At 44.9% G+C, this 24,014-nt stretch overlaps 1 protein-coding gene across 3 annotated transcripts in view; it reads right to left on the bottom strand.

Moving 5' to 3' along the window:
* Positions 1-24,014, bottom strand: part of KCNIP4 (potassium voltage-gated channel interacting protein 4) — an 894,954-nt gene that overhangs the window by 345,162 nt on the left and 525,778 nt on the right. Inside the window, exon 1 of one of the 3 annotated variants that reach the window (XM_040335192.1) lies at positions 12,093-12,637. The exons of the other annotated variants lie outside the window; for them this stretch is intronic. Coding sequence (XP_040191126.1) covers positions 12,093-12,204 — 112 coding nt within the window. The 5' untranslated portion in view covers positions 12,205-12,637. Of the gene's footprint in view, positions 1-12,092; positions 12,638-24,014 lie in introns of those variants that run through there. 3 annotated transcript variants of the gene reach the window in all.

The raw sequence follows: 24,014 nt of genomic DNA, 5'->3' as shown, positions 1-24,014 counted from the left end.
GTCTGACGTCATCGATTGTGTCTCCCAATAAAAGGGATCACACGATCGATGTAGCCGCCACAGTGAAGCACGGGGAAGCCATGTTTACATACGTCTCTCCCCGTTCTTCAGCTCCAGGGAGCGATTGCGAGGGGGCGGCTAGAAACTAATAGCCACGCCCTCATCCCGGATCGCTCCCACACGATTTCCGACCGCCGCATGTACCGGGGGGGGGGGGGGAATCGGACCCGCGTCTAGGCAGCGACGTGCGGGCACGTCGTTCTGCCTGTCCATGCCATTTTGCCGACGTATATGAACATGCGGCGGTCGTTAAGCGGTTAAACTCTACTTTTTTAAATTTTGAAGATAGTTGTAGGATTTTATGACAGAAAAGACCCTATCAGTCTCTTCTGTCATAAATGCAACCCCTGCCTGTCAGCTGTCATGTACAGCCTGCATGCGCAGGAATGACATCATTACATCCTGGTCATTCAAGGGGACAAATAGACAGGACCCAGAAAGAAGACCGGGAGAATGGCAGTGCCCGGGAACTGCGGGTTCAGTGTCAGTGCATCGCTGGAGGGCACATTATGGCAGGTATGTGGGGCATACCAGAAAATTATGGCATAACCCACCTGTAATATATATATATATATATATATATATACACATACACACATACAGTGGAACCTTGGATTATGAGCATAATCCGTTCCAGGAGAATGCTGGTAATCCAAAGCACTCGCATATCAAAGCGCGTTTCCCCATAGAAGTCAATGGATATTTTGTTCCGCATTGACTTCTATTGCATTGAATACCACATGTGGCCAGAGGTGAGGGCCCGCGGGAGACCCCCGCACCTCTGGCCAAATGCAGTATTGCGCACCCCATTAGCTTGAATTCTGCTTGTTTTTGCAAGACAACACTCGCAAACCGAGTCAGATTTTTTTTTTTTTGCTTGTCTTTCAAAACATTTGTTAACCGCGTTACTTGTTAAAAATGTAATACCGCTTTAACGGCAACAAAGGATATCAATCTATTTTGTGCGCATATGTTTGCAAACACAGGGATTACTTGGTAAAGGCAGCAGTGACATCATCACTGTGCTTTACATACAGTAGTTTGTGCAGGGAGCAGAGCTGTAGGAGGGACAACCACTTCAGGCTGTTTGCAAAAAACGTATGATGTCCGGGTAGGCTTTTACTCAAGGGATGGTGTCTTAGGCCCCGTACACACGGTCGGAACATTTTCATCGGTTCACCTCTGAAGTGGCCGTACGGTCTGATATGTGTACACACCATCGTTCCAAAATCCGATTGGGTCAGAACGTGAGCATGCGCGGGTTTTAAACTGATGCTTTTCTGTACTAACCATCGGTTTGGTCCGATCGGGCAGCGGTCCATCGGTTCAGTTTTGAAGCATGTTTTAAAATTTTGGACCGAAGGAAAACAGACCGATGGCCTATACACACACGGTCGGTTTGGTCCGATGAAACTGAACATCGGTTCATTCTCATCGGACAAAACCGACCGCGTGTACGGGGCCTCAGGCCAATTGTCAGTTAAAGCTTCGCAGTTCCAAATCGCAAAAAGTGGCCAGGTCTTTAAGCTGCACAATGGTCCGGGGCTCAAGTGGTTAATGAAGGTACAACATTTAGCAACTTACTGGTACACTTAGAGGTGCCTCTCTTCTCTTTTATACCCTGTAAAAAAAATGCTTTGATATACAAGGGCTTTGGATCACAAGCATGTTTCTGGAACAAATTATGCTCGCAATCCAAGGTTTTGCTGTACTTTAATTGATTTCACCTCTATACAATTGTGATGTCATTATCTTCAGTGATGTCACAATTTCGCAGCTTGAAAAGTTCTCTGAATTTAGCAAAAGCAATAATGTGATAAAAGACGTACAAAAGATTGCGATTTGCTGGTTTGCTTGTCAGTCTGTGACAATAATATCAATTTATTGTAATGGAATTTCCAAAACTCTACAGAAAGTACACATCATGCATAACAAAAGTACATATTTCTGCGGTTTCTTTTATACATAATAAAGTCTGTCCTTGTAAAAAAAGCGTGGATGATGCCATTATTTACCTCCATTGATTTATAACACAGGAAGCTTTAGCAAACAAGACTTTCTAATTATGATCTGCGTTTTATCATTAATAGAATGTCTCCAGCTGGTATGAAGATAAAAGAATATGCTCTATCAGTGATTTTCCTTATCTTCAGAAGCAGAGAGTTGTACCTTGTTGGCTATCAACAAAAGTAGACATAGAATTGTATCACCTAAATGTAAATGATCCTGTGCCTTTATCTGTGGAATCTAATTGTGGTTATACGGAATATATGGATTTAAAGGCCTTTTAAATAGAACGTTATGCCTTTGTGCTGTATTATATAGAGGTCGACCGATATGGGTTTTTCTCTGGCCGATACCGATATTTAGAATTTGGGGCGGCCGATTGCCGATATATGATGCCGATTTTTGCGGCCGATATTTTAGGCCGATTTTTTATTTTTTGGCAGGTGGCGCTAATTGGCACTGGCAGATTGCACTGGATGGAACCAATTGGCAAAAGCAGATGGCACTGATTGGCAGGTGGCACTGAATGGCACTGGCAGGTGGCACTGGTTGGCACGTGGCACTAAGGTGGCAGTGGCAGGTGGCACTAATTGGCACTGGCAGGTGGCACTAATTGGCACTGGCAGGTGGCACTAATTGGCACTGGCAGGTGGCACTAATTGGCATGTGGCACTGGATGGTACTGGCAGGTGGCACTAATTGGCAATAGTTAGCACTGGCAGATGGCACTGGTTGGCACTGGCAGGTGGCACTAATTGGCAGGTGGCACTGGATGGCCTTGGCAGGTGGCACTAGTTGGCACTAGCAGGTGGCACTGGATGGCACTGGCAGATGGCACTGGATGGCATTGGCAGGTGGCACTGGATGGCATTGGCAATGCCAGGTGGCACTGGATGGCACTAGATGGCATTAGCAGGTGGCACTGGATGGTATTGGCAGGTGGCACTGGATGGCGTTGCCACTGGCAGGTGGCACTGGATGGCATTGACAGGTGGCACTGGATGGCATTAACAGATGGCACTAGTTGGCATTGGCAGGTGGCACTAGTTGGCATGGCATTGGCAGGTGGCACTGGCCGGCTTGGCATTAGCAGATGGCACTGGCAGGTTTCACAGCACATAATGTAGCGGATAATGTGTGAAACTCTCTATACAGTTTCACAACTGCTGCAGAGAGAAAGAGGAGCTCAGATTCATTGCGATGTTGAAGGTGGGCGGGACCCGGGTTGGGCAGGGCTCAGCTGTCCACCAGCCAATGGGATGAGATCATTGGCTGGATAGCTGCTGAGTCCCGCCCACCCCGGGTCCCGCCCACCTTCAACATCGCAACGAATCTGAGCTCCTCTCTCTCTCTGCAGCAGTTGTGAAACTGTATGAAGAGAGAGTTTCACACATTCAGCTACATTATGTGCTGTGAAACTGTGAGAGCAGAGAGAGAGAGGAGCTCAGATTCATCGTGATGTTGGAGGTGGGCGGGACCCAGCAGCTATCCAGCCAATGATCTCATCCCATTGGCTGGTGTTGGACAGCTGAGTCCTGCCCACCCCGGGTCCCGCCCACCCCGACATCAGCCCGACAGCTCCATTCTCCTTCACACACACGGCACTGCTCTGCAGACAGTGTGGAGAAGGGAGGGGGAACCCCATGTTCCTCCTTCCTTCTCCACACTCTGCTGATGCAGATCTGCTAAATATCGGCCACATTTGGATAATAATCGGCCGATGCCGATTTCTCCAAAATGACTGAATATCGGCCCGATATATCGGCCGGCCGATATATCGGTCGACCTCTAGTATTATACATGTCATGCATGTGTGTGGTATACAGATGCTCTGTATTGGCAGATTCTGTCTTAAGCCTGGTACACGCGATTGGATTTTCTGCGGACAAAGCGTAGGACTTTTGTCCGAAGGGCGTTAGCCATGAACTTGTATTGCATACAAACGGCAAATAATTGTCTGCCAACAAAGACGAAACTACATGTTTTTTCAGCTCTTTAGCGCCACCCTTTGGGCAACTTCTGCTAATGTTGTGTTATGGATAGCATTGCTTTCGAGCATGCGTGTTTGTACTTTGGATTTTTTCCCCGAAGGGCTTTTGTACACACGATTGGATAATCCGACAGCACACATTTGTTGTCGGAAAATTTTAAAGCATGCTATCCAACATTTGTTGTCGGAAAATTTGAAAGCATGCTATCCAACATTTGTTGTCGGAAAATCCGACAACCCTCGGAAACACTAGGGAACGGAGTATTTCCAAGTGTTTCCGAGGAATTCTAAGCGGCTCCAAACGGCTTCAGTGCCCCCACACCTCTGGCCAAATGCGGTACTGCACAACACAGAGGCCTGAATCCTGCTCTTTTGCAAGACAAGACTCACAAACCAAGTCAGGATTTTTAAGAAAATAATTGCTCGTATTGCGGAACGCTCGTAAACCGTGTTACTCGCAAACCAAGGTTCCACTGTATTACTAAAATAATAAAAATAATAAAGTTAAAGTCCCCACACACAATATATATATATATATATATATATATATATATATATATATATATATATATATATATATATATATATATATATTTTTTTTTTTTTATCTACATAAATACATATAAATAAATATATTGTGTTTCTAACCTGCTTTATCAGTTTTGGGGGGTTGTGAAAAGCAGGGTGGCTTTTTTTACTGTCTTCAGGGGTCTGATTGAGGAAGAAGTCAATAATCTTCCTCCTTCCTCCTCAGTTCTCCATTGATTGTCTCTTCTCTTCCCAATTCCAAGATCGTACCTTCATAAACTGTCCGTTTCTGTTAATGACAGATTCTCTGTGTGCTGAGATGATCATCTCAGTTTCATAAACTGCTAATGATCTGAGATGAACTGTGATCATCATCAGGGCCGAGACAAGGAGTGGGGCAGGAGGGACGGCTGCCCTGGGTGTGGTGGAGATTTGAGGGATTGTGCTAGAAGGGGTGCTTTGGAGGACGGATTTGTGTTAGGAAAGGGTATGGGGGGACATGTGTGCTAGTAGGGATGATTCGGGGGGATTTGTGCTAGGAGGGGAATTTTTTTTGTGGGGGGGGGGGGGGAGGATTTGTGCTGAGAGTTGGCAATTTGGAGGGGGTTAGAGGATTGATGCTCAGAGGGGATTTTTTTTGGGGCGGAGCATTTGTGCTAGGGGGAAGGATTTGGGGAGAAAGAGGATTTGAGCTGGAAAAGGGGAATTTTTGATTGGGGTGAATATTGGGACTTTACGTTTAGAGGGTAAGTGTGAAGATTAGTGGACAATTTCTTTAGAGGAGGGGGGGGGGGATTATTGCGGCTACATGATGCTCATACATTTTGGGAGTGGGGAGGGGTGCCACTTGACATCTTCACCCTGGACTCCAGATGGCCTTGTCGTGGCACTGATCATGAAGAACGCAGCTTATCTCAGCTTTATAAATGGACAGCAAAGTAATGAGTAAATTAGGTGGGAAATGTTCACTGTTCTGCCAGTGGTTCACTCAAAGCGGAACTAAACCCTCCTATCCTTTTTAGCCAAGGAAGCTGCCATCTTGGCTTTTGATCTGGCATGTGCCCGGAATGTAGCTGCTTTTTGAAACCATTTAATCAATGGGTTTAGTTCTGCTTTAAGAGATCTTTTGATCTGATATCATCTTGTCATTTCTGGCTCGACTAATTAATCAAAGCACGCTGCTGACACCCTCCAATGACATTTGGTGTCCATGTCATTTGAAACAATTGTCTCTGAAATCGGATCAATACATTTATGATAAAAAAAAAATCAATGTGTATAGACCTATGTGTCAAATGTACTTTATATATAACATAATTAAATATTTATCAGGGGTTATTTACATTTCATTACAGTTTAATACCCCCTTCCGGCAGATTTAATAGGTTATGCTAGGGCAGGAAAAACATACTTTTCAGCACATTGGTTTGTTCAGGCTGTTGAAGTATTTATTGGCTCAATGGAAAAACTTTAAATATTGCTTTCTATCAAGGGGAGGCTGACACATGGGAGGCTGTTCGTATGGGAAAATGATGCAGACAAGTGTAGGGGAAAGTACAAAGCTGCAGATTGACCCCCAAGACAATATTTTTCCATTCAGCACCATGGATAAGGGCACAACTACAGGATACTTCAACAGCCTTTCCAGACATATTATCCCAACACAAAAAAGGGTTACTACAAATGTGGCCTTACCTACTATATTTGTTGGGCTATATATGCATACCTCCCAACATTTTGAGATGGGAATAAGGGACACCTACCAGCAAAAGTATGTAGGCATAGGACACACCCCCTGCCACACACCATTAAAGGAGAATTAACCCAAAAAGAGTTAATTAAATCCACAAGGGCTTTTTTTTTTACCACTACTATTCCTTTATATTGGCTTTTAAAATTGACAAATGCAGCAATTTAGAATTTGGATGAAAGGTTTAGCTCTGGGAAACACTTTTTGAAAGATAAAAAATGCATGTCATATACAACTATATGGATCAGACGAAAATGAGGGACAAATGAGGAGAATGAGGGACAGAAGGACATTGCTCCAAATCAGGGACAGTCCCTCGAAATTAGGGACAGTTGGGAGCTATGCATATGTAAATCCTAAATTCTGGCATTTAACCTATGCTTATCATTATCAGTCATTTATATAGCGCCAGCAATTAACACAGCATTTTATATCCTGTGCACACACATCGGTCCCCGCCCTCAAGGAGTTTTCAATCTAAGGTTCCTATCTCCCATGCACAGGTTATGGATAATTAAGACAGGAGACAATTAGCCTACCAGCATGTCTTTGGAGTGTGGGAGGAAACCTATGCAAGCAAGGGAGAACATGCAAACTCCATTCTGATAGTGTCCTGGTCAGGATTGGAACCAAGGACCCCAGTGCTGCAAGGGGCAGAAGTGATAATGACTAAGCCACTGTGCGGCTTCGTTTCAAAGGTGTGTGCTCCACCAGAGCTAGACCTTGCATAAGCAAATAAAAAGAAGCTCAACTACCATTTACCTTACTACTATACAGATGATACATAACATTATTTTGAAAGAGTAGTGGGTGCTTGGAACCAGCTATCAAGAAAAAAGAAGTAACTGCATTTAATCACAGCTAACATTAAGTGGCTTAGTGGTTAGCTCTTATACCTTCAAGCGTAAGGCCCCGTACACACGTCCGAGGAACTCGACGAGGGCAAAACTCATCGTTTTGCCCGTCAAGTTCTGTGTGAAGCCGCCGAGGATCTCGGCGAGCCAACTTTCCTCATTGAACAATGAGGAAATAGAGAACATGTTCACTATTTGGCTCAACGAGGAACTCGTCGGCTTCCTCGGCCGAAAGTGTACACACAGCCGGATTTCTCGGCAGAATACGTCTCCGATCGAGTTTCTGGCTGAATTCTGCCGAGAAGCTCGGTCGTGTGTACGGGGCCTTAGAGTTATTGGTATGAATCCCAACCAGGACACTATCTGCATAGAGTTTGCATTATCTCCTTCCAGATGTTCTGGTTTCCTCCCACACTCAAAAAACATGCTGGTAGGTCAATTGGCTCTTGTTAAAATTGTTCATAGTATGTATGCATGTGAGGTATAAATCTTAGCTAGTAAGCACCTTGCATGTGAGGTGTGGACCTTAGCTGGCACCTTGCATATGAGGTGTGGACCTTAGCTAGTAAGCACCTTGCATGTGAGATATGGACCTTAGCTAGTAAGCACCTTGCATGTGAGGTATGGACTTTAGCTAGTAAGCACCTTGCATGTGAGGTATGGACCTTAGCTAGTAAGAACCTTGCATGTGAGGTATGGTCTTTAGCTAGTAAGCACCTTGCATGTGAGGTATGGACCTTAGATAGTAAGCACCTTGCATGTGAGGTATGGACCTTAGCTAGTAAGAACCTTGCATGTGAAGTGTGGACCTAAGCTAGTAACGGGGGCGGACAGACCATTCGGAAACTCAAGCACTGCCCGAGGGCCCCATGCCACTAGGGGACCCCATCAGGGTTGCCAGCCTCAGTAAAACCAGGGACAGTATGTAAAAATCTGTGTTTTAAATAAAAATCCCAAGATTAAAGCTGCCCCGTCTCTCTAGTAGCTTTTTAGTGTGTGTGTGTGTGTGTGTGTGTGTGTGTGTGTGTGTATTCTGTGTGTATGTATACTGTGTGGCCCCATAATCTATTGCCTGGGGCCCTTATAATCTCCTATTGCCCAGGGGCCCCATAATCTCCTATTGCCCGGGGGCCCGATGAGTTGTCAGTCTGCCCCTGGCTAGTAAGCACCTTGCATGTGAGGTATGGACCTTAGCTAGTAAGCACCTTGCATGTGAGGTGTGGACCTTAGCTAGTAAGCACCTTGCATGTGAGGTGTGGACCTTAGCTAGTAAGCACCTTGCATGTGAGGTGTGGACCTTAGCAAGTAAGCACCTTGCATGTGAGGTATGGACCTTAGCAAGTAAGCACCTTGCATGTGAGGTATGAACCTTAGCTAGTAAGCGCCTTGCATGTGAGGTATGGACCTTAGCTGGCACCTTGCATGTGAGGTGTGGACCTTAGCTAGTAAGCACCTTACATATGAGGTATGGACCTTAGCTAGTAAGCACCTTACATATGAGGTATGGACCTTAGCTAGTAAGAACCTTGCATGTGAGGTATGGACCTTAGCTAGTAAGAACCTTGCATGTGACGTATGGACCTTAGCTAGTAAGCACCTTACATATGAGGTATGGACCTTAGCTAGTAAGCACCTTACATATGAGGTATGGACCTTAGCTAGTAAGCACCTTACATATGAGGTATGGACCTTAGCTAGTAAGCACCTTGCATGTGAGGTATGGACCTTAGCTAGTAAGAACCTTGCATGTGAGGTATGGACCTTAGCTAGTAAGCACCTTGCATGTGAGGTATGGACCTTAGCTAGTAAGCACCTTGCATGTGAGGTATGGACCTTAGCTAGTAAGAACCTTGCATGTGAGGTATGGACCTTAGCTAGTAAGAACCTTGCATGTGAGGTATGGACCTTAGATAGTAAGCACCTTGCATGTGAGGTGTGGACCTTAGCTAGTAAGCACCTTGCATGTGAGGTATGGACCTTAGCTAGTAAGCGCCTTGCATGTGAGGTATGGACCTTAGATAGTAAGCACCTTGCATGTGAGGTATGAACCTTAGCTAGTAAGCACCTTGCATGTGAGGTATGGACCTTAGCTAGTAAGCACCTTGCATGTGAGGTATGGACTTTAGCTAGTAAGCACCTTGCATGTGAGGTGTGGACTTTAGCTAGTAAGCACCTTGCATGTGAGGTATGGACTTTAGCTAGTAAGCACCTTGCATGTGAGGTATGGACCTTAGCTAGTAAGCACCTTGCATGTGAGGTATGGACCTTAGCTACTAAGCACCTTGCATGTGAGGTATGGACCTTAGCTAGTAAGCACCTTGCATGTGAGGTATGGACCTTAGCTAGTAAGCACCTTGCATGTGAGGTATGGACCTTAGCAAGTAAGCACCTTGCATGTGAGGTATGGACCTTAGCAAGTAAGCACCTTGCATGTGAGGTATGAACCTTAGCTAGTAAGCGCCTTGCATGTGAGGTATGGACCTTAGCTGCCACCTTGCATGTGAGGTGTGGACCTTAGCTAGTAAGCACCTTACATATGAGGTATGGACCTTAGCTAGTAAGCACCTTGCATGTGAGGTATGGACCTTAGATAGTAAGCACCTTGCATGTGAGGTATGAACCTTAGCTAGTAAGCACCTTGCATGTGAGGTATGGACCTTAGCTACTAAGCACCTTGCATGTGAGGTATGGACCTTAGCTACTAAGCACCTTGCATGTGAGGTATGGACCTTAGCTAGTAAGCACCTTGCATGTGAGGTATGGACCTTAGCTAGTAAGCACCTTGCATGTGAGGTATGGACCTTAGCAAGTAAGCACCTTGCATGTGAGGTATGGACCTTAGCAAGTAAGCACCTTGCATGTGAGGTATGAACCTTAGCTAGTAAGCGCCTTGCATGTGAGGTATGGACCTTAGCTGCCACCTTGCATGTGAGGTGTGGACCTTAGCTAGTAAGCACCTTACATATGAGGTATGGACCTTAGCTAGTAAGCACCTTGCATGTGAGGTATGGACCTTAGATAGTAAGCACCTTGCATGTGAGGTATGAACCTTAGCTAGTAAGCACCTTGCATGTGAGGTATGGACCTTAGCTACTAAGCACCTTGCATGTGAGGTATGGACCTTAGCTAGTAAGCACCTTGCATGTGAGGTATGGACCTTAGCTAGTAAGCACCTTGCATGTGAGGTATGGACCTTAGCTAGTAAGCACCTTGCATGTGAGGTATGGACCTTAGCTAGTAAGCACCTTGCATGTGAGGTGTGGACCTTAGCTAGTAAGCACCTTGCATGTGAGGTATGGAGTTGGACCTTAGCTAGTAGTAAGCGTCTTGCATGTGAGGTATGAACCTTAGCTAGTAAGCGCCTTGCATGTGAGGTATGGACCTTAGCTAGTAGATACCTTGCATGTGAGGTATGGACCTTAGCTAGTAAGCACCTTGCATGTGAGGTATGGACCTTAGCTAGTAAGCACCTTGCATGTGAGGTATGGACCTTAGCTAGTAAGCACCTTGCATGTGAGGTATGGACCTTAGATAGTAAGCACCTTGCATGTGAGGTATGGACCTTAGCTGGTAAGAACCTTGCATGTGTGGTATGGACCTTAGCTAGTAAGAACCTTGCATGTGAGGTATGGACCTTAGCTAGTAAGCACCTTGCATGTGAGGTATGGACTTTAGCTACTAAGCACCTTGCATGTGAGGTATGGACTTTAGCTAGTAAGCACGTAACATAAAGTGGCTTAGTGGGTATCACTTATACCTTGCAATGCTGGGGTCATCGATCTGAATCCCAACCAGAATACTACCTGCATGGAGTTTGCATGTTCTCCTTCTGGGTACTCTGGTTTCCTCCCACCCTCCAAAGACACGCTGATAGAATCGGCTTCTGTCTAAATTGTTCCTAATATGTGTATGTATGCATTTGAGGTAAGCACCTTAGATTGTGAGGGCAGGGACTGATGCACAGTGTATTCATTACAGTTACTTACACTAAGAAACTATGCAGCACTTTACATGTATACATGTTCATTCACTGCCCTCAAGGAGCTTACAATCTACAGCCCTTAACTCACATCCACATACTAGGTCCAGTTTAGACAAGAGCTAATTAACCTACCAGCATGTCTTTGGAGAGTGGGAGGAAACCTACATGGGCACACAGGCACAACATGCAAACTCCATGCAGGTAGTGGTGTGGTTGAGTCAAACTGATGACCCTGAAGCTGCCAGATGGAAGTACTAACCACTATGCTGCACAATATATGTTAAATGCTGAGTAAACTGTTTGTGCTATAATAAAAAAAAAAAAGCATAACCACGTCACTACAAAAAGGTTATCTACAGGCTAGTTGTAATCAGATTGCATACGCAATGGGAAGAGCAAAGTGCAGTCACCCAAAGCAACCACGTAGAGATCCTATGAACGCATGCTCCATACCCAGACTGGTTGCTGGGGGTTCAGTACATCTTTTCAGGGCTTTTTTTCAGGGGGAACTTGGGGGAACTCAGTTCCACCACCTCTGGCTCAGACCCGTTGGTGCCTGCTCACCACAATCACTTGTAAACACAGAAGTCTGGTTTCTGTGTTTACAAGTGACAGCGCTGCACTCTGTGTGTAACCCCCCTGAACTCTGCATTCTGTATGTAATGCAATCCTGGTATTTAATGCCCCTTTAAGACCCTTGTACTGTTCGTGAAATATGAACAGGGTCGGGGTTGAGTTCCTGCACCTATTTTCTGAGAAAAAAAGCTCTGAGTTAGACTATTGGGGTTCCTCCCAAAACACAGAAAACGTTACCTTCTATTAGTCCGCAGTATGCAGTGACTGACCCCCACAGTCTTTAGAGGCAATAAAAAGTGTTGTAGGATCCCCAGCAATGAATAAGAGAAGAAGTGTTAAGTTTACCTTCGGAGAAGTCGATGAGTCCCAACAAATGTAAAAGCTTTAGAGAAGCACAAATAATCATCACTATCCCCACGGTTTGTAGTCCCTCTGACTCCCACTCTGCCGTTATCATCCTTGAAATAGACAAGGCATTCCTGGATCAAAACTTTCCCGCTGATTAGATGGCTTGTGTGAGGGATAAGAGGAGAGGAAGCAGCCTTTTCCTGCCTGTGGAAAGGACCGGGCTGACTGAATGGAAATGTGCTGGAGCTGCGCAATTCATGCTTCCCACCGTGTGATTGTGTTAGGAGTGAGTCGTCTGGAGGAGCTGAGGTGGACCACCATCCCCGTGCCTTGACATCATTACTCGCAGCTTAGGGCTTTCATTTGCTGGAGCATCTGCTTCACAACTCCCAGCTCCCAACACAAGAAATCCCCCACAACTTGCGGCACGTTGTTTTATGTCCATCGCTAATTCCAGCGCTACGCAGCCTAACCCTAAAGGATCAAAGGCTTAACCCTTTGTGCTCCAAACTCTCATTGATGGGATGCAGTGCAACAGGCCAGGGGAGAATTACTAAAACTGGAGCACACAGAATCTGATTCAGCTGTGCATAGTAACCAATCAGCTTCTAATAAATAAACTTTGACAATAAATCCTAGAAGGCGTCATCTTTTCCATCCGGTTTATAAGACTTTTATTCTTCGGAGACTGCCCATAGGCAGGCATACATCAGTTTCACTGAAAGCTATTAGACCTATCACCAGGGGCAGACTGACCATTAAGGCACCCGGGCACTGCCCGAGGGCCCCATGCCACTAGGGGGCCCCATCAGGGTTGCCAGGCTCAGTAAAACCAGGGACAGTATGTAAAAATCTGTGTTTTTTTTACATCTGTCCCTGATATGTCCAAAACCGACATGCTTTTGATGTGAAAATCCAGAGATTTTAGCTGCCCCGCCTCTGCACTGCTTCCTGGCATGGTGGCCATCTGTAAGCCCGGGGGCCCCATAATCTTCTATTGCCCGGGGGCCCCATGATTTGTCAGTCCGCCCCTGCCTATCACCTTTTCTGCTAACGTAGATGACTTTATTATAGCATTCTAAAAAATCATTGCTCCTATCGGTAGGATAAAAAGAGAACAGTCCCTAATGGGTAATGCAGGTGATCGCTGTCAGTAATGGGTAATGCAGATGATCGCTGTCAGTAATGGGTAATGCAGGTGATCGCTGTCAGTAATGGGTAATGCAGATGATCGCTGTCAGTAATGGGTAATGCAGATGATCGCTGTCAGTAATGGGTAATGCAGATGATCGCTGTCAGTAATGGGTAATGCAGGTGATCGCTGTCAGTAATGGGTAATGCAGGTGATCGCTGTCAGTAATGGGTAATGCAGATGATCGCTGTCAGTAATGGGTAATGCAGGTGATCGCTGTCAGTAATGGGTAATGCAGATGATCGCTGTCAGTAATGGGTAATGCAGGTGATCGCTGTCAGTAATGGGTAATGCAGGTGATCGCTGTCAGTAATGGGTAATGCAGATGATCGCTGTCAGTAATGGGTAATGCAGATGATCGCTGTCAGTAATGGGTAATGCAGGTGATCGCTGTCAGTAATGGGTAATGCAGGTGATCGCTGTCAGTAATGGGTAATGCAGGTGATCGCTGTCAGTAATGGGTAATGCAGGTGATCGCTGTCAGTAATGGGTAATGCAGGTGATCGCTGTCAGTAATGGGTAATGCAGGTGATCGCTGTCAGTAATGGGTAATGCAGGTGATCGCTGTCAGTAATGGGTAATGCAGGTGATCGCTGTCAGCAATGGGTAATGCAGATGATCGCTGTCAGTAATGGGTAATGCAGGTGATCGCTGTCAGTAATGGGTAATGCAGATGATCGCTGTCAGTAATGGGTAATGCAGGTGATCGCTGTCAGTAATGGGTAATGCAGGTGATCGCTGTCAGTAATGGGTAATGCAGGTGATCGCTGTCAGTAATGGGTAATGCAGGTGATCGCTGTCAGCAATGGGTAATGCAGATGATCGCTGTCAGTAATGGGTAATGCAGGTGATCGCTGTCAGTAATGGGTAATGCAGATGATCGCTGTCAGTAATGGGTAATGCAGATGATCGCTGTCAGTAATGGGTAATGCAGGTGATCGCTGTCAGTAATGGGTAATGCAGATGATCGCTGTCAGTAATGGGTAATGCAGATGATCGCTGTCAGTAATGGGTAATGCAGGTGATCGCTGTCAGTAATGGGTAATGCAGATGATCGCTGTCAGTAATGGGTAATGCAGATGATCGCTGTCAGTAATGGGTAATGCAGGTGATCGCTGTCAGTAATGGGTAATGCAGGTGATCGCTGTCAGTAATGGGTAATGCAGGTGATCGCTGTCAGTAATGGGTAATGCAGGTGATCGCTGTCAGTAATGGGTAATGCAGGTGATCGCTGTCAGTAATGGGTAATGCAGGTGATCGCTGTCAGTAATGGGTAATGCAGGTGATCGCTGTCAGTAATGGGTAATGCAGGTGATCGCTGTCAGTAATGGGTAATGCAGGTGATCGCTGTCAGTAATGGGTAATGCAGGTGATCGCTGTCAGTAATGGGTAATGCAGATGATCGCTGTCAGTAATGGGTAATGCAGGTGATCGCTGTCAGTAATGGGTAATGCAGATGATCGCTGTCAGTAATGGGTAATGCAGATGATCGCTGTCAGTAATGGGTAATGCAGATGATCGCTGTCAGTAATGGGTAGTGCAAGTGATCGCTGTCAGTAATGGGTAATGCAGATGATCGCTGTCAGTAATGGGTAATGCAGGTGATCGCTGTCAGTAATGGGTAATGCAGATGATCGCTGTCAGTAATGGGTAATGCAGATGATCGCTGTCAGTAATGGGTAATGCAGATGATCGCTGTCAGTAATGGGTAGTGCAAGTGATCGCTGTCAGTAATGGGTAATGCAGATGATCGCTGTCAGTAATGGGTAGTGCAAGTGATCGCTGTCAGTAATGGGTAGTGCAAGTGATCGCTGTAAATGTCACTGGGGTTTGACATGCATGGGCAGATTTTTTTTTTTTTTTAAGAGACATTGGGGGTTATGAAAGCAAATCTACTTTGCACTATAAGTGCAAAGTGCATTTGAAATTGCACTGAAAGTGCACTTGGAAGTGCAGTCGCTGTAAATTTGAGGGGTAGATCTGAAATGAGGGGAAGCTCTGCTGATTTTATCATCCAATCATGTGCAAGCTAAAATGCTGTTTTTTTTATTTTCCTTGCATGTCCCCCTCGGATCTACAGCGACTGCACTATCAGTACAATTTTAAGTGCATTTTGCACTTGTAGTTTGCACTTGTATTGCAAAGTTAATTTGCCTTTGTCTCTTAACCACTTAACGACCGCCGCATGTACATATACGTCCACAGAATGGCACGTACAGGCAGATGGGCGTACCCATACGTCCTTGCCTAGGCAGGGACGGAGGTCCGATCGGGACCCCCCCCCCCCGGTACATGCGGCAGTCGGAAATCGTCTGGGAGCGATCCGGGATGAGGGGGTGGCTATTTGTTTCTAGCCACCCCCTCGCGATCGGTCCCCGGAGCTGAAGAACGGGGAGAGCCGTATGTAAACACGGCTTCCCCGTGCTTCACTGTGGCGGCTGCATCGAATGTGTCATTCCTTTTATAGGGAGACACAATCGATGATGTCAGACCCACAGCCACACCCCCCTACAATTGTAAACACACACTAGGTGAAACAAAACTCCTTCAGCGGCCCCTGTGGTTAACTCCCAAACTGCAACTGTCATTTTCACAATAAACAATGCAATTTAAATGCATTTTTTGCTGTGAAAATGACAATGGTCCCAAAAATGTGTCAAAATTGTCCGAAGTGTCCGCCATAATGTTGCAGTCACGAAAAAAATTTGCTGATCGCCGCCATTAGTAGTAAAAAAATTTTTTTCATAAAAATGCGATAAAACTATCCCCTATTTTGTAAACGCTATAAATTTTGTGCAAACCAACAGATAAACGCTTATTGCGATTTTTTTTACCAAAAATATGTAGAAGAATACGTAACTGAGGAAAAAAATATTTTTTTTAAATATTTTTGGGGGATATTTATTATAGAAAAAAGTTAAAAATATTGCATTTTTTTCAAAACTGTTGCTCTATTTTTGTTTATAGCGCAAAAAATAAAAACCGCAGAGGTGATCAAATACCACCAAAAGAAAGCTCTATTTGTGGGGAAAAAAGGACGTCAATTGTGTTTGGGAGCCACGTCGCACGACCGCGCAATTGTCTGTTTAAGCGACGCAGTGCCGAAATCGCAAAACCTGGCCTGGGCCTTTAGCTGCATTTTGGTCCGGGGCTTAAGTGGTTAAAAAAAAAAAAATCTGCCCATGCATGTCAAACCCCAGTGACAGTCAGCGACAGCGATTATCTGCATTACCCATTAGGGACTGTTCTCTTTTTATCCTACAGATAGGTGCAATGATTTTTTAGCATGATAGGTCTATTAGCTGTCAGTGAAACTGATGTATGCCTGCCTATGGGCAGTCTTATGCCGCGTACACACGATCGGTCCATCCGATGAGAACGGTCTGATGGATTTTTCCATTGGTTAACCGATGAAGCTGACTGATGATCAGTCGCGCCAACACACCATCAGCTAAAAAAACGATCGTGTCAGAACGCGGTGACGTAAAACACAACGACGTGCTGAAAAAAACGAAGTTCAATGCTTCCAAGCATGCGTCAACTTGATTCTGAGCATGCGTGGATTTTTAACCGATGGACGTGCCTACTAACGATCATTTTTTTTTCTATCGGTTAGGTTAAATTTAAAACAAGATTGAATTTTTTTAACCGATGGATAAATAACCGATGGGGCCCACACACGATCGGTTTGGTCTGATGAAGACGCTCCATCAGAACGTTCTCATCGGTTTGACCGATCGTGTGTACGCGGCATTAGCACTATAAAAGTCTAATAAGACAGATGGAAAAGATGACATATTCTAGGATTTATTGTCAAAATAACCCCCAATGGGGTGGATTTACTAAAAGCTTCAATAACACCTGGGCGCTCTGGATCCGGAATCGTGGCAAAACGTGGAACGCGTTTGCGATGCCTGAATATATTTCTGAATTATTATTGGAAAGCTTTTGTATATGCTGGATGTTGTTTTGTGTCGGGGATCCATCTGTCATCCTGTTCCTGTGATAATGGCTGGGGTATGAAAACTTTTCAAATTCAAACAAAAGCTAATAGCATTCATGTTTTTAACAAAATCTCTTAGTGCATAGCACTTCTGCCTTGCAGCACTGGGGTCCATGGCACAAATTCCACCCAGGACACTATCTGCGTGGAGTTTACATGTTCTCCCTGTGGTAGCATTGGTTTCCTTTGAGTACTCTGGTTTCCTCCTACTCTTTAACCACTTCATTACTGGGCACTTAAACCCCCTTCCTGCCCAGGCCAATTTTCAGCTTTCAGCGCTGACGCATTTTGAATGACAATTGCGCGGTCATACAACCCTGTACCAAAAATTTTATTTTTATCATTTTTTTCCCACAAATAGAGCTTTCTTTTGGTGGTATTTGATCATCTCTGCAATTTTTATTTTTTGCGCTATAAACAAAAAAAGACAGACAATTTTGAAAAAAAAACACAATATTTTTTACTCTTTGTTATAATAATATCCCAATTTTTTTTCCTCAGTTTAGGCCGATACGTATTCTTCTACATATTTTTGTTAAAAAAAACCGCAATAAGCGTATATTGATTGGTTTGCACAAAAGTTATAGCGCCTACAAAATAGGGGATAGATTTATGATTTTTTTTTTTTGGCGTAATGGCGGCGATCTGCAATTTTTTTGTCAGGCCTGCAATATTGCGGCGGACATATCGGACACTTTTGACACAGTTTTGGGTCCATTTACATTTATACAGCGATCAGTGCTATAAAATGTAAATATAAATAGCAGGACGTCCAGGGACGTCCACCCGGCACTTGAGAGCCGTGATGTGGACGTCTTTCGTCTATAGCGCTGCCCTCTAGTGGTTAAAGACAGGCTGGTAGATTAATATGCTCCTGTCTAAAAAACACTGGCCCTAAAAAGTGTATGTATGCATGCGAGATAAAGACCCTAGATTGTAAGCTCTTTGAGAGAAGGGACTGATGTACAGTGTATGGAAAGCTCTGCGTAAATAGTTGGTGTGTAACCTGTAATAAATACAAAAATTGAATGTAATAATGAATCTAACTTATGTCAAGTCTTCAATGACAGTATACATATTTATTTTAGTACATTTCCTTTAGGGTTAGTTTCAGTGGTTGGGCATTAAGCTCAATTCCAGGTATCACTATGTTTGCATATTTACATTGGTCCAGCTTGGACAAGTGTAATGCCGCGTACACACGATCAGAAATTCCGACAAGAAAACCCTGGATTTTTTTCTCGACGGAATGTTGGCTTAAACTTGTGTTGCATACAAACGGTCACACAAAATTCCGACCGTCAACAATGCGGTGACGTACAACACTACGACGAGCCGAGAAAAACAAAGTTCAATTATTCTGAGCCTACGTCGACTTGATTCCGAGCATGCATGTTTTTTTTGTGCGTCAAAATTTTTGCTGTCGGAATTTCCGACAGAAAAAGTCAGATGGGGCCTACACACAGTCAGAATTTCCGACCAAAAGCTCACATCGAACATTTCTTGTCGGAAATACAGATCGTGTGTATGCGGCATAACTATGAGTGGAACCTGGAAATCACTGTAATAGGCACCATATTGGTCCAGATTGGTTACATGTAAATCTTTATATTTCACATCTGGTGGGCTGCTGTGGTCTCCTACGGTAACTTATTTGCCTGTATACTTAACACAGGGTGTCACTCGTTCAACACCTAATTGAATATGAGGCGCTCTCTGATTGAAAGAGGTAGAAATTGTGACATCATCTGCCCCTCCTCTCCTCCTTGTCTAATCAGAGAATGTTTTGTATTCATTTAAAAAATACAGGATGTCCTCTAAATGGTGAAAATGCTGAATGAGCGACAGCAAGTCTGAGCAGACCGACACTGACTTGCGTACAGTGCCTTAAAAAAGTATTCACACCCCTTGATATTTTCCACATTTTGTCATGTTACAACCAAAAGTAAATGTATTTTATTGGGATTTTATGTGATAGACCAACACAAAGTGGCACATAATGGTCCATTTTCGGATGATGGATTAACCACTTCCCGACCGCCTTACGACTATATACGGCGGCACTTTAAAGGTGGATATCTCGGTAACGGCAGCAGCTGCTGCCACAACCAAGGTATCCATCTTTAGTGTGAGCGCTCCTTTAAAACATAACGGTGGTCTCCGCGGCAGATTTGCCGCGAAAGCACCGTGAGATCACCGTGAGATTCGCCACAAGATCACCGTTATCGGCGGCGGGAGGGGGGCCCCCCTCCCGCCGCTTTTCCACACCCTATGCCACTTACTGGAGCCGTCGGTAGCGGCGGAGGCGATCGGGTGCTTCAGCCTGCTCTGTGGGGATACGAATGAGGGCAAGATGGCCCCCACCCGTCCCCATAGCATTGCTGGGCGGAAGTGACGTCAAAACGTCAGCCCCGCCCATGCCTCTTAAAGAGACATTTTTTTGTTGTCAGTTTTCAAATGACAAAATTTACATTTTTTTTTTTTTGCATTTAAGCCCAAATATGAGATCTGAGGTCTTTTTGACCCCAGATCTCATATTTAAGAGAACCTCTCATGCTTTTTTCTATTACAAGGGATGTTTACATTCCTTATAATAGGAATAAAAGTGATAATTTTTTTTTCCATTGTAAAAAATAATAAAATAAATAAAAATAAATAAGAAAAAAAATGTTTTAAAGCACCCTGTCCCGACGAGCTCGCGCGCAGAAGCGAATGCATACGTGAGTAGTGTCCACATACAGTATGAAAACGGTGTTCAAACCACACAAGTGAGGTATCGCCGCGATCGTTAGAGCGAGAGCAATAATTATAGCCCTAGACCTCCTCTGTAGCTCAAAAAATGCAACCTATAGAATTTTTTAAACGTCGCCTATCGAGCGGGCGCAATTTTTTAGCGTGACATGTTGGGTATCATTTTACTCGGCGTAACATTATCTTTCACAATATATAAAAAAATTGGGCCAAATTTATTGCTGTCTTATTTTTTAATTCAAAAAAGTGAATTTGTTCCAAAAAAAGTGCGCTTGTAAGACCGCTGCGCAAATATGGTGTGACAAAAAGTATTGCAATGATCGCCATTTTATTCTCTATGGTGTTTGAAAAAAAATATATATACTGTTTGGGGGTTTTAAGTAATTTTTTAGCAAAAAAAACTGTTTTAGTCTTGTAAACACCAAATCTGAAAAACACCCAAAGTAGAGAAGTGGTTAAACAGTATTGTGAGATGTTCAAAGCTTGGGATATTTTTTTATAACCTAACCCTGCTTTAAACTTCTATACAACTTTATCTCTGACCTGTCTGGTGTGTTCCTTGGCCTTCATGATGCTGTTTGTTTACTTATGTTCTCTAACAAACCTCTGAGGGCTTCACAGAACAGCTGTATTTATACTGAGATTAAATTACACACAGGTGTACTTTATTTACTAATTAGGTGACTTCTGAAGACAATTGGTTCCACTAGATTTTCGTTAGGGGTGTCAGAGTAAGGCTGCTTTCACACTGAGGCCATTTGCAGGCGCTATATCGCTAAAAATAGCGCCTGCAAAGCGCCCTGAAAGAGCCTCTCCTTTCACTCCAGTATGAAAGCCCGAGGGCTTTCACACTGGAGCGGTGCGCTGGCAGGATGGTAGAAAAAGTCCTGCTAGCCGCATCTTTGCAGCGCTGTAGGAGCAGTGTATACACCACTCCTAAAGCGCCCCTGCCCATTGAAATCAATGGGCAGCGCCATCGAACCGCCAGCAAGGCGCCGCTGCAGCTGCGTTTTGCGAATGGTTTTAACCCTTTTCCGCCCGCTAGCAGGGGTTAAAAGTGGCCTAAAGTGGGCTGAATACAAATGCACGCCACACTTTACAGATATGCATTTGTAAAAAAAAATTATAAGCTATTTATTATTTTCCTTCCACTTCACAATTATGTGTCACTTTGTGTTGGTCTATCACATAAAATCCCGATAAAATAGATTTATGTGTGTTTGGTTGTAAAATGACAAAAATGTGGAAAATCTTAATGGGCATGAATACTCTTTCAATGTACTGTAGCATGCTACAGAGAATTTCTGCATCCCCGGCAGCCAATCAGATATAAAATATCAAGCCTAAAGGACCATACACACTGTCGGATATTCCGACAACCATTGTTTGATGGGCGTGTTTTCCGACCGTCTGTATGCTCCGTTGTACAATAGTTGTCGCAATTTTTCGACAACAAATGTTTGGTATTCATGCTCTCAAACTGTCTGACAACAAATGTGTTCCGTCGGATTAACCGATTGTGTGTACACAAGTCTGTCGGACTAAAATCCAAAGTACAAACACGCATGCTCCGAACCAATGCTAACCATCAGACAACATTAGCATAAGTTGCCCTAAAGGTGGCGCTAAAGAGCAGAAAAACCATGTCGTTTCGTGAATGTTGGCTGAAAAAGTTCTGCCGTGTGTATGCAAAACAAGTTCACGGCCAACGCCCTTCAGACACAAGTCCACAGATTTTTCCGATGTAAGTCCGATCGTGTGTATGAAGCCCCGTACACACGACCAGTTTCCTCGGCAGAATTCAGCTTCCGACCGAGTTTCTGGCTGAATTCTGCCGAGAAACCCGGCCGTGTGTACAATTTCGCCGAGGAAGCCGACGAGGAGCTCGACGAGGAAATAGAGAACATGTTCTCTATTTCCTCGTTGTTCTATGGGAGCTCTCGTCCCGCCGAGCTCCTCGGCAGCTTCAGGGCTGAACTGGCCGAGGAACTCGATGTGTTTGGCACGTCGAGTTCCTCGGCCGTGTGTACGGGGCCTCAGGCTTTAGATGTGATCAAGCTGGACCAATGGAAGTCTATTAAAAAGATCATTCCTGGAGTTTGGCTTTAAAAATGATTGTTTCTGCCATGGATTTGATATGAGATTACACTCAGGGCCGGCCTTTGGGGTGTGCGAGCTGTGCGGGCGCCATGGGCAACAGGGGCGCCAAGTGGCCACCCAGAGGCGTACTAAGGGGGGGCGAGCCGCCCCCGGGTACCACACACTGGGGGGGTGTCAGACCGGCACCCCCCTACGCAATTGTTTTACACCCGCGGTGGCATTTTTTTCCTCTATGTGTATGTTTAGGTGACCAGGGGGCGAGGGGTGAAGATGGGGGGGCGCCACAGGATTAGCTCGCACAGGGCGCCTGAACACCTAAGGCCGGCCCTGATTACACTAAAGGCCCATACACATGATCAGACTTTTCGACAACAACGGTCTGACTAGCGTGTTTTATCGGACAATCCGACCGTCTGTATGCTCCATCGGACAATTGTTGTTGGTTTTTTAATGGACAAATGTCCCCTGTGAATGCTCTCAAACTTTTCAACAACAAATGTCCAATGGAGGATAATCCGATCGTGTGTACACAAGTCCATCGGACTAAAGTCCAAAGTACAAACACGCATGCTCAGAACCAGGGCGGACTGACAAATCATGGGGCCGCCTGGCAATAGGAGATTATGTGGCCCCTGGGCAATAGGAGATTATGGGGCCGCCGGGCAATAGGAGATTATGTGGCCCCTGGGCAATAGGAGATTATGGGGCCCCCAGGCAATAGATTATGGGGCCACACAGTATACACACACACACAGTATACATACACAGTATACACACACAGACACACACACAGTATACATACACACAGAATACACATACACACACTGAAAATGTACTGGAGAGGCGGGGCGGCTATAATCTTGGGATTTTTAAAAAAACTGATTTTTACATACTGTTCCTGGTTTTACTGAGGCTGGCAACCCTGATGGGGCCCCCTAGTGGCATTGGGCCCTCGGGCAGTGCCCGAGTGCCCGAATGGTCAGTCCGCCCCTTGTGTATGAGTCTTTAGATGTGATCAAACTGGACCAATGAAAGTCTATAAAAAGGATCATTCCTGGAGTTTGGCTTTAAAAATGATTGTTTCTGCCATGGATTTCATATGAGATTACACTAAAGGCCCATACACACGATCAGAGTTTGACAACAATGGTCCAGCAGACCTGTTTTATCGGACAATCCGACCGTCTGTATGCTCCATCGGACAATTGTTGTTGGTTTTTCAACAGACAAATGTTCCCTGTGAATGATCTTAAACTTTTCAACAACAAATGTCCGATGGAGGATAATTTGATCGTGTGTACACAAATCCATCAGATTAAAGTCCAAAGTACAAACACGCATGCTTAGAACCAATGCTAAACATCAGCCAACAATAGCAGAAGTTGCCCAAAGGGTGGCGGTAAAGAGCTGAAAAAAACACATGATTTGGTGAAAGTTGGCTGAAAATGTTTTGCCGTGTGTATGCAGAACAAGTTCAGGGCCAATGCCAATTCGGACAAAAATCCACTGAAAAGTCAGACGGCTTAACACTTTCTCTCAAATAGAATCAGGTAAATCTTATGGGCCGGATTCAGGTAGATAGGCGCATAGTTATGCCGGCGTAGCGTATCGAATATACGCTACGCCGACGTATAGCAGAGCGGCGAGCACAGTATTCACAAAGCACTCGCTCCCAACGTTGCGCCTGCGTAACGTAAATTCCTCGGCGTAAGCCCGCCTAATTTAAAGTAGGTGGAAGGTGGGCGTGATCCATTTAAATGAAGCGTGACCCCATGCAAATGATGGGCCGAACGAACGGCGCATGCGCCGTCCCGTGGACGCATCCCAGTACGCATGCGTCAGAATCACGCCATAAATACTCCATAAGATACGT

This window comes from Rana temporaria, chromosome 1 (assembly GCF_905171775.1).
Source record: "Rana temporaria chromosome 1, aRanTem1.1, whole genome shotgun sequence".
Lineage (NCBI taxonomy): Eukaryota > Metazoa > Chordata > Amphibia > Anura > Ranidae > Rana > Rana temporaria.
Note: the sequence above shows the minus strand (reverse complement) of the source record. Positions and strands in the feature narration are given on the sequence as shown.